Raw genomic sequence first — 12,076 nt, 5'->3', positions numbered from 1 at the left:
GTACCGGAGTTGTACAGGGGGAAAGGGTTTAAAAATTCAATTGATTCCTCGTGTAAAGTATTCGTAGTTGTTTTCACGTGCTTTCTTGCTTTCTGGTGTTTCCCATAAGTGACTAATATTTTGATCTTTTCAACAATGCAGCGCCCTGTAAAATTTGGCAGGGTAGGACTTTTTATTTATGTGTATTATACCATATTGATTACTAACGTTTTCGATACCTTAGATCGAATATGAGGTCGAAGAGCATCAAGTCTTGCAGTCTACACTTCGCAGGTAGTAGTTATAACTTATAGTGTCGTACCTAACTTATCATATCTATTTAATTCAACAAACTGGTAGAGATCTTGCACCTGAAATGGTTAGTCAAAGGCATGGTCCTGGTGGTCAAAAGCTTGCATATATTGAGGGATGGAGGTTGATAGCTTTGGCAAATGAAGTGTTTGGATTTAATGGCTGGAGTCATGCAGTTGTTCAACAAACAATTGGTAAACTTGTTTGCTTTTACATGATGAGAAATTCACCTACATTTGAATCCATGGCTTAGATTGTGTTGATCAGATCGAAGACAAGTTCTATGTAGGAGTGTCTTCAACTGTGAGAGTAGAGCTGAAAGACGGGGCCTTCCATGAAGACATTGGGTATGGTGTGTGTGAGGGCATGAAATCAAAGGCCTTGAGTTTGGAAAAGGCTAGAAAGGTTTGGGATCATCTTGCTTTATATTCTGTCTTTTGCATAATTCTTTGGTTACATGTAGGAAGCAGCAACAGATGGTCTTAAGCGTGCCCTGAAAGGATTTGGCAATGTTTTGGGAAACTGTCTTAATAACAAAAACTACCTGAGATGGGCTAACAAGTTCCCTGTTGCCACTCCAGCTCAACCACAGAAAAATGAAACAATTTTGGAAGTTCCCCCGGATGTTCACAAAAGCCGCTATAACGCAATGGTACTACGTAGGATTTTGTTTAAATCCTGTAACGTTTAAAAAATTCTGATCATTTTCGAAGGAGGGGAAAAAGCGCACTGCTGAAGCAGTAAAAGTACCTCAGTTACCGACTAGTCTCCTCAGAGAAGAAAAGCAAACTGCTGAGCCCCAAGAATCAAAGCAAAAGCTTCCTGCACCTCATTGCCCTATGTTACCTACAGACCCTAAACTAGTTTCCAAATCAGATTCTTCGTTTACTACAGTTAAACCATCTAATGTTTCAGGAGGTCAAAAGAGTGAGAGTAATCCCGTTTTTAAAGATGATCTCTTGAATGAAAGCGATCCTGTCAAAATGGAGCGAAAACGAAGACAGCAACAGAAAAAAGAAGAATTTCTGCAGCAACAGATGAAACGTCACAAGTCGGATGATAACAAGTCAGTTCCTCCTATTCATATTAAGGCAGAGCAATCATCACCGATACCTGAAGGTATGTTGTTGGGCGCATTACGTTCGTCCAATCGCATAGTGTGATGTTTACGTCTCGCCATAATCTTATAGATGAACCATCAGCCATATAAAAATCTAAAACTTCTTTTATGTTTAGATGACACGGAAACATGGATGCGGGAAATAGATCCAGAATCCTTTGCCCTGGTTAACGGAATTGATTGGGGTGACGAAGATGATCTGCCTGCCAATGGATTGAGTGAGAAAACGACAACAAAATTAGCGCCCTATAAACCATCACATACGATGAATAGTGGCCCAAAGTCAAATAACTTTAGAAAATGAAACGATGCCGATTTTATTTGGATTCATGATTTTCTGTTCTAAGGTGTGTATTAATTTAAAATTCCCGGATTGAAACAATGGCTGCTTGATAGATGTTCCTTGACTGTCTTCGACCGGCTACCTCATTGTTAACCATAAGCGCTTGCTGCAAACCCTGAATTGGAACTTGCCACGTTGGGGTATGTTCCTGCTCCATAGTTACTGGCGACGTAGTTGCTTCCATAATTTCCTCCATGATTCCATCCGCCAAATGTTCCTACGCCATAGCTGCTGAAACCGTAAGCGTTCCCTAAGTTTCCACCATAACCTGTTAGGTAACAATATTTATTTATTAACGTATGCATGCGATTAGCTTAAAGTATTCGAATTTGTTACCTCCCCAGTTAGGGCGTGGGTAGAAATATTGTTGTTTAAAGTTAGTGAATGTAACTGGATTTGGATCTTTCAGTAGCACTCCAGGTAAACCTCTACGGTTGCGATTAGGAACATATGCTAAAACTGATGCAATGGAAAAGGCACACAAAACAACCTAAAACAGCAACAACAAAATTATGTTTAAACTTGTCAATTACAGACCTTTTCAAAGCAAAACATCTACCGTTGAGAGTTTCATCTCGAATGCAAACCTTCGCGTTTCTGTGGATTAGGCAAGAATATTGGCCCTTTATATACTCGCGTTCTTGTTGAAAACCCCAGTAATATGGCGGAAGAAGGATTCGAAAGGGGAGGGGAGTTAGATTTGTTTAAACTATCCAGCCCTTCCTGGTGGTACAGGGTAGTTGTTCATCCCCCTCAAATAGATGGTTATCCCTGGTATGATAAATGTATGTTCTACAGTATTTTCAAGGTTGGTGTAAAGTTGTTGGCGGTCAAAAGGTCAATGACTTTATCCTGGATTGTGATGGAACTTGAGGAGTATCGCTGTACCATACCTGAGTAAGTGTTAGCATCAACCTTGGAACCAGTGAGTAGCGTTTTCCATATCTTGTATTCTTGTTTCGGATGTCAATCAGCGGATTTACAGCTAATTTATTAGCCGTTAAAGATTTGAAACCTGATGCGACTTGAAAAGATGCTTTTCTCATCTCGCGAAATTTCATTCGCAAACATTTCCTAAATCCTAAAATTTTGCTGAATTTAACTTTGACTTTGTTTAACTGTCAAGTCAATTGTCTAAACTTCCGTTGAATTTGTACATTCGCGTCTGTTTTAAATTTTGATTCAGTTTTGAAAGTAATGTGAACCTTCCAGCATTTGAAAATTTGTTGAAAATATTGATAGGTTTTTGGTTCCCCCTTAAATTTTCTAAATCTTTGTATGTTTTTGTTTCATATCTTTCTGAAGTCGGCTAAGATCACTTCATGTCGTGATCATTCAGCTCTTCAAACATATCTACCTTTGCTCACATTCGTCTTTCTCCCATCGTTTTCCCACGAGTACTTTTTACTGTTTATGGAAACATCGACGCACTTAAACAAAAACAAAATATTCATGATTATTCGTTTAGAATGAGAGTGGCTCCCTGAGTGTGTATTCAAATAGAAGTTAAAAGTTTTCATCGAAATTGGCATAGTATGGATACGGGCTCGGTTGCATACCGTATACGCTTTGACGATATCCATAACCGTAGGCTGGACGAGGACCCAGGAAACTGGCGTAATTTGGCCGAGGACTGAGATTGGGTCGGATACTTCCGGGTACGTAAGGACGTCTAGGAGGGCTCAACATTTCGGCAAGGTTAAAAAATTTATTATCTTCTTCTTCTTCATCTGGATTTTCTTCTAGGCCGTCTGGAAAGCCGCTGCCCAAACGGTATCCCTCATCCGGTGGAGGTCCGTAAGCCGATTGGAACCCGTAACCAGTCTGAGGTCTGTAACCAGTTTGAATTCCATAACCAGTTTGGAGTCCGTAACCTGTTTGGTATCCATAGGGCCGGGGTCCCATGAAGTTGGCGTAATTCGGACGAGGTCTTGCGTATGGCCGCAGAGTTCCAGGCACGTAAGGTTTACGAGGAGGGCTTAACATTTGAGCAAGGTTGAAGAATTTATTGTCTTCCTCTTCTGGGTTTATTTCCATGCCTGGTTGCATGGGACCGAAATACGGTCCCGGTGCCATGACAAAAGCATAATTTGGTCGTGATACTTCATCCCTACTGCCAAACTCCTTTATCTTTGCCGGAGTTATTTCGGCAGCTGGAGCAATCTCTTCGGTACCAACAGAATTATTTGCAATGGTCGCGTTACTACCTGCTAATTTCGGATTCAATTTTGTTTTTCGTAGGTACACGGAGACCAACGGTGACCGAGATTGTCTTGTTTCAATCACATCCAGAGGTTCACTAGAACAAAATTGCACAAGGAGATTTAAGTCTAATCGACATATATGTTTAAGGTATGAGTTTAATCCTTACCTCTCTTCTGTGGTGAAGTCATCGCTTTCAATGGGTTGTTCACTTGAAATGTGGTCTGTAGCTTCAGTAGCTGAGAATACTTCTCCGTCATCTTCTGTGTGTGCTACGTCTTCCGATAATTCCGGAATAGGAGGGAACACTGCTAAAGCAGTTCCCATAATGGCGATAACAATTATCTAGAATAACGAAACAAATGATCGTTTAACTGTAAAAAAAAAAAATTTGGTAAACTTTGTTTTACCAAAGAAAAACGCTTCATCCTCCGTTAGAGTTTTTTTGTGTTCTGTTACTAGTGAAGTAAGAACTCGCACCTTTTATACCATCCCTTACCCCGCTGGCATGTTCGAGCGCTTGTTTCTCCCTTGTTAGGATATACCTGTCTTTGTTACGTAGAACAACAGTTGTGCGATTTTTTACCTCTGGCGGGGGGAGGGCGGAGAGATAGTTATTGGGCTAGGTCAATGATCCTGATTTGACATTAGATAATTCTTAACGAGGTCATTCACCTCTTTTAAATCGTTTTATTTTTGGCGCTCCGCAAACATGAAAAAATTGCTTTCTACCCCCTTTTTTGTCTTCAACAGCGAACTTATTTTAACCATTGCATCGCCTTTGTGTTTAATTCATTACTGATGAAGCTTTTTGATAGCTGTTGCGATTAATAATTTCCAAATAATTCGGACGTGCATAGGTTTTGTAGACATCGCCTTCCTCAGATTCAATGTCTATAGTTAATAATATATTATACGACTGTTAGATGATTCCGCTATTCTAGGAGAATTCCCAAGTTGAAGGAATTACCTTAACTTTCCGCATCAATCTTTCTATGTTAGTATTGATTTTCAAGTATTTTACGGAACCATTTTCTTGCCAAAACCTGATTGGGAATTTATGAAGCTAGCGTTGTATAAAAAGCTTATCGAGGCTTACAATTTTGTCCAGACATCAGTTTATTTTTGTTTTTTCGATAAAAACAAAACCATTTTTGAGTACAGAAAGATTGTTTGAGCAATGTTATTAATACGAAATGTCTTCTTTTGGATCTTGTAGGTTATTGGCTTTGATGGTACGAAGCATCCTGTCTTGAAAATAGCCCGGATTTTTTCCCGCTTTACCAACGGCCGCCGTAGTATGGACGACCCCATCCACCACCGTAAGGACGACCAAATCCGCCACCGTAAGGACGACCCCATCCGCCACCAAATCCGCCACCGTAGGGACGACCGTAACCGCCACCCCATCCGCCTCCATAGGGACGGCCGCCGCCCCATCCGTAACGCTGCTCTTCAGTTTGTTGGTCAGAAACAATATGTGCCATGGCTCCTAGATTGTTTGGGTTGATTATGATTGGATTAAAAGCGGTTTCTTGGATCTGGCTGTCGACTGTGCCATCATCCATCAACACCATTCCATCCATCATCCCAATAGGGACGGCATGGCGGCTTTCCCGAACGGCGGGATTTGCGAACGCAACACCGACCGTTACAAGGAGGCAAGCAATCTAATTGAAACAAATATGTTTTTTAAAATAATTTCATTCGAAATCTTCTAATTCTAAAATTTACTTACCAAAGCTAGGCTGTTCATTTTGAGATGTTGACCAACGACGTTAGTCAGAGTTCTGATACTGATTCCAGTGAAGAGTTTGAGCTTATATACCGACGCTTTGCTACAATTTCGAAAGGGAACCGAATCCACACAAAGGTAAGTGCCTTTTTGGCCCCCCCTTTATTTCTTAGACAGGTAGATCGTAACTTTCTTCCTGACCTGCGACAACAAAACCCTAAAAACCTGATGCAAAGTTCATTCCCCCCCATCGGTGTTAGGCAACTCTCGAAGCTCGGCACATTTTGTTGGCCTTCCAGCTGGCAAGGAAGCGTTTCTTTTTGCCAAGGTTACCTTGAAAGGTTTAAAGGTTACCTGCTTTTCGTATTAAGTCCATCTGATTGTTTTTTTTTTCTTTCCCTCGTCCCTTCCTATTTAGCATCTCTTGAATTTTTTCGATATTAGTTAACTAACGCAATTTTCTTTCTTTGTTATACAATGAGGGACTCTACGACCTTTCGAACGGACAGATTGTTATCTATTTTTAACGGGGTCACATCTATAGAAAGATAAATTGCGAATTTCTCCTACAAAGTATATGGTAGTTCAATGATCAGGTGCTACCAAACCTATGTTCCCATTGCGCATGCGCGACTCTGTTATATTAATTTTAAAAAGAACCCTTTCATTATAATTACTTTTCTGGTAGCGGTAAAATTTGTGGGTCCAATTTAGCATTTCTAAAAAAAAATTTGGCTCTTAACTCTTTACGCCGCAATTTTTAGCCATTAGCTGTTATAGTGAAACTTGATCACTTCATTGCGTAAATTCAACAGAGTCATCAAAAACCGTAAAACCTGAATGATATAATTGCGTTTAGAGGTGTATTGGAGAACAAATTTCAAGAATTAAATTCAACTTTGAAGAAAAGAGGGAAATTTGCCAATCTGAGAATTCGGATGATTTTAGGAATCAGTTGGAAACAGCATATTGTAGCAGTGCATCTTCATCGTACGTGTTGGTTTCATCTTTTTCGTAGGGTCTGAATCCGTAGATAGGACGAGGTGGTAATACAGAGTAGGTCGGACGGTATCCGTAGCTAGGACGGGATGGCATCATAGCGTTGGTTGGACGGAATCCATAATTAGGACTGGGTGGCATCATGGGATAACTCGGGCGGAATCCGTAATATTGATGCCCATAACCAAATTGCGATCCGTAGCCACCCGGAGCCGTGTAAGGTTTAGGTATTGAGTACTCATAAGGATAAGGGCGTGGTTGAGGTGCGAAAGTTAGTGGGGGCAGTTTCATAACGGTCGGTTTGACTGGGCGTCCAGGAAATTTGGAATGGCTGGGAGGGATTTTTTCTTCCGGCATTTCTGGTCGACTACCGTTGATTAATTCTGGTAACTTTTGATTGGTTAATGCCATAGGTTTGGGCAATTTCGATTGCTTGCTTTTGATCACTTCTTCATCCAACACGATGAATCCGTCCATCATGCCGACGAAAACCATCTGGCGTTCTTCCTCGCCAGCTGGATTTGCTGAAGAAGCGCCAAAGACTACGACAAAACAGGTAATCTATTGCGAAACAATGAATTCAGACAATGATTTCAAATATCTTTTAACTGAAAAATTTGTTACCATAGTAAAATAGTTCATGGTGAATCCGGTCAAGGTTGTCGGAATTCTGATGCGGAAACGAAGAAGGATTTTGAACTTATATAGCCTAGCGAAGTAAACCCTACTGGCAAGTTCTTTAATACTTGGTTGCATATTATTTGAAAAACATTTTATGCTGAGTAAATTGCTATTGGCTGTTCTTCCCCCCTCCACAGGTAGTCGAATAATCTCCAGGACCTGACCTACAGCAACAACAAAGAGTGTGACCCGTTCTTACCCATCCATCTTTTTTTTTTTCGGTAACCCTCTTAACAAATGTGCTTTCTTTGTCTTAAGTTTCTAACAAGGAAATGTTATCTTTTCGCCAAGGTTATCCCAAAGGTTACGTGGAAACTAACGCGTTCCCAAAACAATGTCATGTTAAAGAAGACGGACATCGAGATTATTTCTCTGATAGAAAAGGAAAGGAGACTCGTGTCATAGAAAAAAAAAGCAAGGGATGCGTTTCCTTTTCGACATAAAGGTAAAGATAGAGGGTAGTCCAATCCTACCCTAATAATAGCTTTAAAGTTAAATACTTTTTATTTCAAGTCTCCTCTTTAGAAACGCTAAGATGGTAGCTGTTTTATTCCAGAGTTGATGGACGTGATAGGAATTTATTTAAAGTCAGGTATATTCTGTCAAACCTGATTTGATTCATGTGTTCAGATCAACTTAATTAGAAGATGATGGAAAGACGATTGTAATGAGAACTAAAGAAAATATGGTTTTCGTGCAATATACATATCTGGCAATGGATGTATTGTCATAAGTGTATAAGTCAAAGATTTTAAAGGTAATGAGAAACAACAATTTAAATAAACCGTGAGAAAGTGAGAGCTTCAATCACTGCTGTTTTTGATAAACAAACAGTCTGTGTTGAACATTCAAAAAGCTGCTGTTGGTCGGCTAAAGTGCGGACGACCATATCCGATTCCAAATGGACGGCCAAATTCTCCACCGTAACGAAGGCTGCTACCCCGTCTTCCGAATATATGGTCGTAGAGGTAAGTTTTTCTTTTCTTTTTAATTTGAGGATCTGATGTTGTGAAAGGGATCATTCTAATTCCCGCGTCGACTGTGGCTGGATGAAAGGCATCAGCTACTAGCATGCCTCCGACCGCCATGTCCTCCATCGTTTCCATTGAAATCACCTGGCGATTGCCTGTTGTAGTTGGATTTTTCGTTTCGTCTCCTGTCACCTGTGCCGTTTTCTTTCGACATCCACCAACGCAATTGCGGCAAAATGCGTCACATTTCCCCTTACCACAGCATGGATTTGCTCGGCTACTATCTTCACAATATCCAATGGGCCGCCACAAACCTAATACTTTCATTACTGGTATCATTCTGTATTTGGTAGGGGCACATCGTTCGGCGTCAGCTTGATCCGTCATCATTGCCAGAGCAAAGAACAGAATGCAAAAGGATGGAATTATTACCTTCGGCATCATCTTTTGATTGACGAAAAAAGTAAGATAATTATTTTGATTACTAAATAGAAATTTTAATAATCATTCGACTTACAGGGAGCTTTGTTGAGGATGAGTACCAACTATCGAACATTAGTCGACTGAAAAATGTGAGCGGAGAGGGCCTCTTTTTAACGTAAACGTAGGCAACATTGTCGGGGGGAAAAAGGTAAGACCATTCATCTGCAAATTCTTCCGGGTTTTGACATCCAGGTAAAAGGTCCAGGTGTAAAGGTAGTGATTCTTTATGGTTAATTTGACCTACAGCAACAAAGAGTGAAGAGTTCATTCCTCTCTCCCCTCTCGCCTTTGTTACCTGTATAGCTGGTTTAGTTATAGCTTCTCACCAAGGTTACCTAAAGGTTATGACTTGGCCCTTAACTTAATTCTATCTTCCTATGACTTTTCATTTCCCACTTTAAAGTCTTTTGTTTGAAAGAATTTAAAGAAGTTTTACTGGAAATGCTAAGAAACATTTTATCTTTCGAAATATGTGGGTCTACGTAATTCAATGCGTTTGTTGTCATGTTTGTCAGAGAAGGCTTTAAAATGAGTCGTGATTGGATTAATTATCCATCTCAATTTCGGCCTAGTATAATTTGAGGTCATCGTCTCACTGGTGTAGGGATATCAATTGGTTCATCATCTTTATAAACCAGTAGATATACAGCTGTTATTTAAAAGAAATGACAACCGATGTTTGTAGTTTGCAAGGCTGATGAAAGTGTCGGTTTATTTGCACAAGAACAAGCCGTAAAACAGGAAGAGAATATTATTGTAAGCAAAATGGATTGATGTTTATCATTGATACGACAGTCGAATTAAAAAAGATCTATTTTCCGAAATTGTAGTTTGGACGCAAGGCATATCCGCTGCCTACGCCGGAAACAAATCCACCGCCATATCCGGGGGTGTAGGCGCTAGTGGCTAATCCTCCTGCGTAGGCGTTACCAAGTCCGGCAGCGTAACCGCTACCAAGTCCTGCGTTGTATCCGCTGCCGAGATATCCTGCACCGAGACCGGATCCATATCCACCTGCATAGTTAACAGTTCCGCCTCCGCTGTTTCCGTTGCCTTGTCCATTCGATACTCCGCCAGCATTTGATAGACCGCCAAATTGGCTGTAGCCTCCAAAGTTCGGAGTATACTGTCGACCATATCCGCCATATGGGCGACTGAATCCACTATAGGGACGGCCAAGTCCGTTAGGACGGCCATAATATCCTCCGCCATATGGGCGACCGTAATATAATCCACCTGAAAGAAATTTAATTGTTAAATTAACCTCCTAAATTTTAATAGTTAAATTAGAACGAGAACCAAGTGGGCGGCTGTAGGATCCTCCGCCGTACTGCAAGCGTATTTCTTCCGTCTTCTGATCCGGAAGTCCCCCTAGGAAGGCCGCAGTGCTGGTTGGGGCCAGGATCGTTGGGATAGCAACTTCATCGCTAGGCAATGCAACAGGTCCAACGATCACATCGTCATCCACTAGAATCAATCCGTCATCCATCGCCCCAAAAGCCTGGCGACTCTTCCGGTCAGAAGAATCTGCCAGGGCAGCTCCGATGATCACAACAAGGCAAATAGTCTGCGCATTAAGTAAATAATTATGATTGAAAAATGGTATGGCTAACAGGGAATTTATTTTACCAGATCGAGGGTCTTCATGGCGAATTCGTACAAAGTTGTCGGTAAAATGGCTGCTGTTTGTTGATGTTTATATACCCCAGCCCATTGGTAGTTTTCCTACAACGCTGTTGCACAAAACAGGAGGAGCATTGAGGCTAACTGAAGTGCTATTGGTTGTTCAGTTGACAGGTGGGTTTGAGGTCTCGGAGGTTCCGACCTATAGCAACAAAGATAATGGCAAGTTTGATGCCCTCTATCTGATGGTAACTTTCTAAAAATCTGTGCTTTCCTTCCGTGTGTTTTTAGGTAAAGTTACGTTACACTTTTTCAAGGTTATGTAAAGGAGATGCAGTTATTATCGTCGAGTTCAGCGATCCTTCTTATGAATGCCACCTATGGTAAATCTCTTTGCTTTCTTCCTAAATGATGATATCTTAGGCGGTTTTGGCAAACTGAAATTCGTAACCTACTTCTTACTAAAGCAACTTCTTTTTTTAAATTTTAGAAGCACTATGCAAGCAGTATCTCTCTTCGGGTGTATTATTAGATCAGCAACTTAAGGGTGTACATCTATATGGATTTTTTGGGATTCTTTCCAGTCGTACGTTTCTTCCTTTTTTTTTTGAACAATAAGCGAAATCGCTAAGAATTGATCGGAAGAAAGCTTTGATCCCCAATCAGAGTTCTTTTTTTAGAAAAGTTATTAGCACAAAGTGTCTGATTTCCTTTTAAGTTCTTAAATATCTACGTTTTGATCAGAAAATTGCCAACAAAGTATGTTTTATTTAATTTTTTATTTGTTATCAGACCAGTGTTTGTTTAGTTTCTTTCAATGTTTGAGTTTTCCTTGAAACTATTCCAACGTTTCGATCAATGACCAATAATCGTAGCCGAATGGGGATTTTTCATTTGTTTGTTTATCACTATTATTTCTTAAATACGCGTTATAAATCACTTCATGCATAGCCGTTATCTTATGGCACTACTTGGAAAACATGTTGGTAGAATAAGCACAATTTAAAAAATTTTCATGAATGCAAATTTTTGTATTTTGCACATAAAACAGGTTCGAGAGTAGAAGAATTGAAGAAGAATACTGATCAAATGGCCGAAGAAACTTGCTGAGTTAGCTTCACATAACCAACAGTCAACGGAAGTTTAGTAAGGACCCCATGGGCGGCTTGGGATGTATGGACCCCAGGGCCTTCCGTACGGGCCCCAAGGACGGCCGTATGGGCCCCATGGGCGACCGCCGTAATATCCTCCATATGGACGTCCACCTAAGGCAATTGTAAGGCGCTGTTGTTCGGTTTGTTGATCCGGAGTAAATGGAGGGACGATAACTGGATTGCGTAAGACTGTTGGGATGGCAATTTCGTCAGACATAACGTTGCGGGTATCTGCCATATCGTCATCCACCAGGACCATTCCGTTGAACATTCCAACCGGAACTGCATGCCGGCTTTCCCGAACAGCAGGATTTGCCGAAGCGGCACCGACAAAGACGACGAGGCAAGTAATCTTTAATTGACGAAAGTTAAAGTTCAAAGTTAGATCTGGAATTTTATTTCTCAAAAATGAACTTACCAAAGTGAGTTTGTTCATGGTGAGTGTTGACAGAGCGAAAGTTGTCAAAGTAATGC

General features: G+C 40.7%; 5 protein-coding genes and 3 long non-coding RNA genes across 17 annotated transcripts; 4 read left to right on the top strand and 4 right to left on the bottom strand.

Moving 5' to 3' along the window:
- The first annotated feature begins 1 nt into the window (after position 1).
- On the top strand, positions 2–1,813 carry LOC116928876 (DNA repair protein RAD52 homolog). 2 transcript variants are annotated; one of them, XM_032936014.2, is made up of 7 exons: positions 2–162; positions 224–273; positions 340–485; positions 545–696; positions 755–943; positions 1,005–1,410; positions 1,528–1,813. In XM_032936014.2, exons 1-7 carry the CDS (start codon positions 136–138, stop codon positions 1,713–1,715), a joined length of 1,158 nt encoding a protein of 385 aa, XP_032791905.1. In that variant the 5' UTR covers positions 2–135; the 3' UTR covers positions 1,716–1,813. The 2 variants fall into 2 exon arrangements, with proteins under 2 accessions (XP_032791905.1, XP_032791906.1); XM_032936015.2 differs by having other exon boundaries at positions 1,005–1,357; positions 1,528–1,731.
- On the bottom strand, positions 1,745–2,448 carry LOC116928880. Its single transcript, XM_032936019.2, has 3 exons — positions 2,314–2,448; positions 2,091–2,244; positions 1,745–2,022 (listed from the first exon to the last, which is right to left on the bottom strand). Exons 1-3 carry the CDS (start codon positions 2,326–2,328, stop codon positions 1,844–1,846), a joined length of 348 nt encoding a protein of 115 aa, XP_032791910.1. The 5' UTR covers positions 2,329–2,448; the 3' UTR covers positions 1,745–1,843.
- Positions 2,449–3,227: 779 nt separating this feature from the next.
- LOC116928877 lies at positions 3,228–4,404 on the bottom strand. The gene is made up of 3 exons (XM_032936016.2): positions 4,367–4,404; positions 4,126–4,301; positions 3,228–4,053 (listed from the first exon to the last, which is right to left on the bottom strand). Exons 1-3 carry the CDS (start codon positions 4,382–4,384, stop codon positions 3,261–3,263), a joined length of 987 nt encoding a protein of 328 aa, XP_032791907.2. The 5' UTR covers positions 4,385–4,404; the 3' UTR covers positions 3,228–3,260.
- Positions 4,405–5,079: 675 nt separating this feature from the next.
- On the bottom strand, positions 5,080–5,726 carry LOC116928878 (protein suex-1-like). Its single transcript, XM_032936017.2, has 2 exons — positions 5,695–5,726; positions 5,080–5,626 (listed from the first exon to the last, which is right to left on the bottom strand). The coding sequence occupies exons 1-2, from the start codon at positions 5,710–5,712 to the stop codon at positions 5,237–5,239; spliced, it is 408 nt and encodes a 135-aa protein (XP_032791908.2). The 5' UTR covers positions 5,713–5,726; the 3' UTR covers positions 5,080–5,236.
- LOC116928886 lies at positions 5,698–7,421 on the top strand. Its single transcript, XR_004397418.2, has 3 exons — positions 5,698–5,829; positions 7,104–7,246; positions 7,320–7,421. It is a non-coding gene; the product is annotated as an uncharacterized LOC116928886 (long non-coding RNA).
- An 83-nt stretch (positions 7,422–7,504) lies between these two features.
- LOC123475276 lies at positions 7,505–8,030 on the top strand. Of its 2 annotated transcripts, none has more exons than XR_006650229.1 (3): positions 7,505–7,592; positions 7,663–7,816; positions 7,897–8,030. It is a non-coding gene; the product is annotated as an uncharacterized LOC123475276 (long non-coding RNA). The 2 variants fall into 2 exon arrangements; XR_006650228.1 differs by having other exon boundaries at positions 7,885–8,024.
- A 7-nt stretch (positions 8,031–8,037) lies between these two features.
- On the top strand, positions 8,038–11,642 carry LOC116928884. Of its 8 annotated transcripts, none has more exons than XR_006650225.1 (10): positions 8,038–8,128; positions 8,206–8,339; positions 8,696–8,805; positions 8,862–8,973; positions 9,656–10,047; positions 10,107–10,403; positions 10,458–10,696; positions 10,766–10,831; positions 10,939–11,034; positions 11,512–11,642. It is a non-coding gene; the product is annotated as an uncharacterized LOC116928884 (long non-coding RNA). The 8 variants fall into 8 exon arrangements; XR_006650227.1 differs by lacking the exon at positions 10,939–11,034 and having other exon boundaries at positions 10,458–10,541; positions 10,616–10,696; positions 11,500–11,639; XR_006650226.1 differs by having other exon boundaries at positions 10,458–10,622; positions 10,740–10,831; positions 11,500–11,632.
- On the bottom strand, positions 11,592–12,055 carry LOC116928879. Its single transcript, XM_032936018.2, has 2 exons — positions 12,021–12,055; positions 11,592–11,954 (listed from the first exon to the last, which is right to left on the bottom strand). The coding sequence occupies exons 1-2, from the start codon at positions 12,036–12,038 to the stop codon at positions 11,592–11,594; spliced, it is 381 nt and encodes a 126-aa protein (XP_032791909.2). The 5' UTR covers positions 12,039–12,055.
- Between the last annotated feature and the right edge of the window lie 21 nt (positions 12,056–12,076).

This window comes from Daphnia magna, linkage group LG8, assembly GCF_020631705.1.
Source record: "Daphnia magna isolate NIES linkage group LG8, ASM2063170v1.1, whole genome shotgun sequence".
NCBI classification, from domain to species: domain Eukaryota; kingdom Metazoa; phylum Arthropoda; class Branchiopoda; order Diplostraca; family Daphniidae; genus Daphnia; species Daphnia magna.
This window is presented reverse-complemented; position numbering and strand designations above follow the sequence as displayed.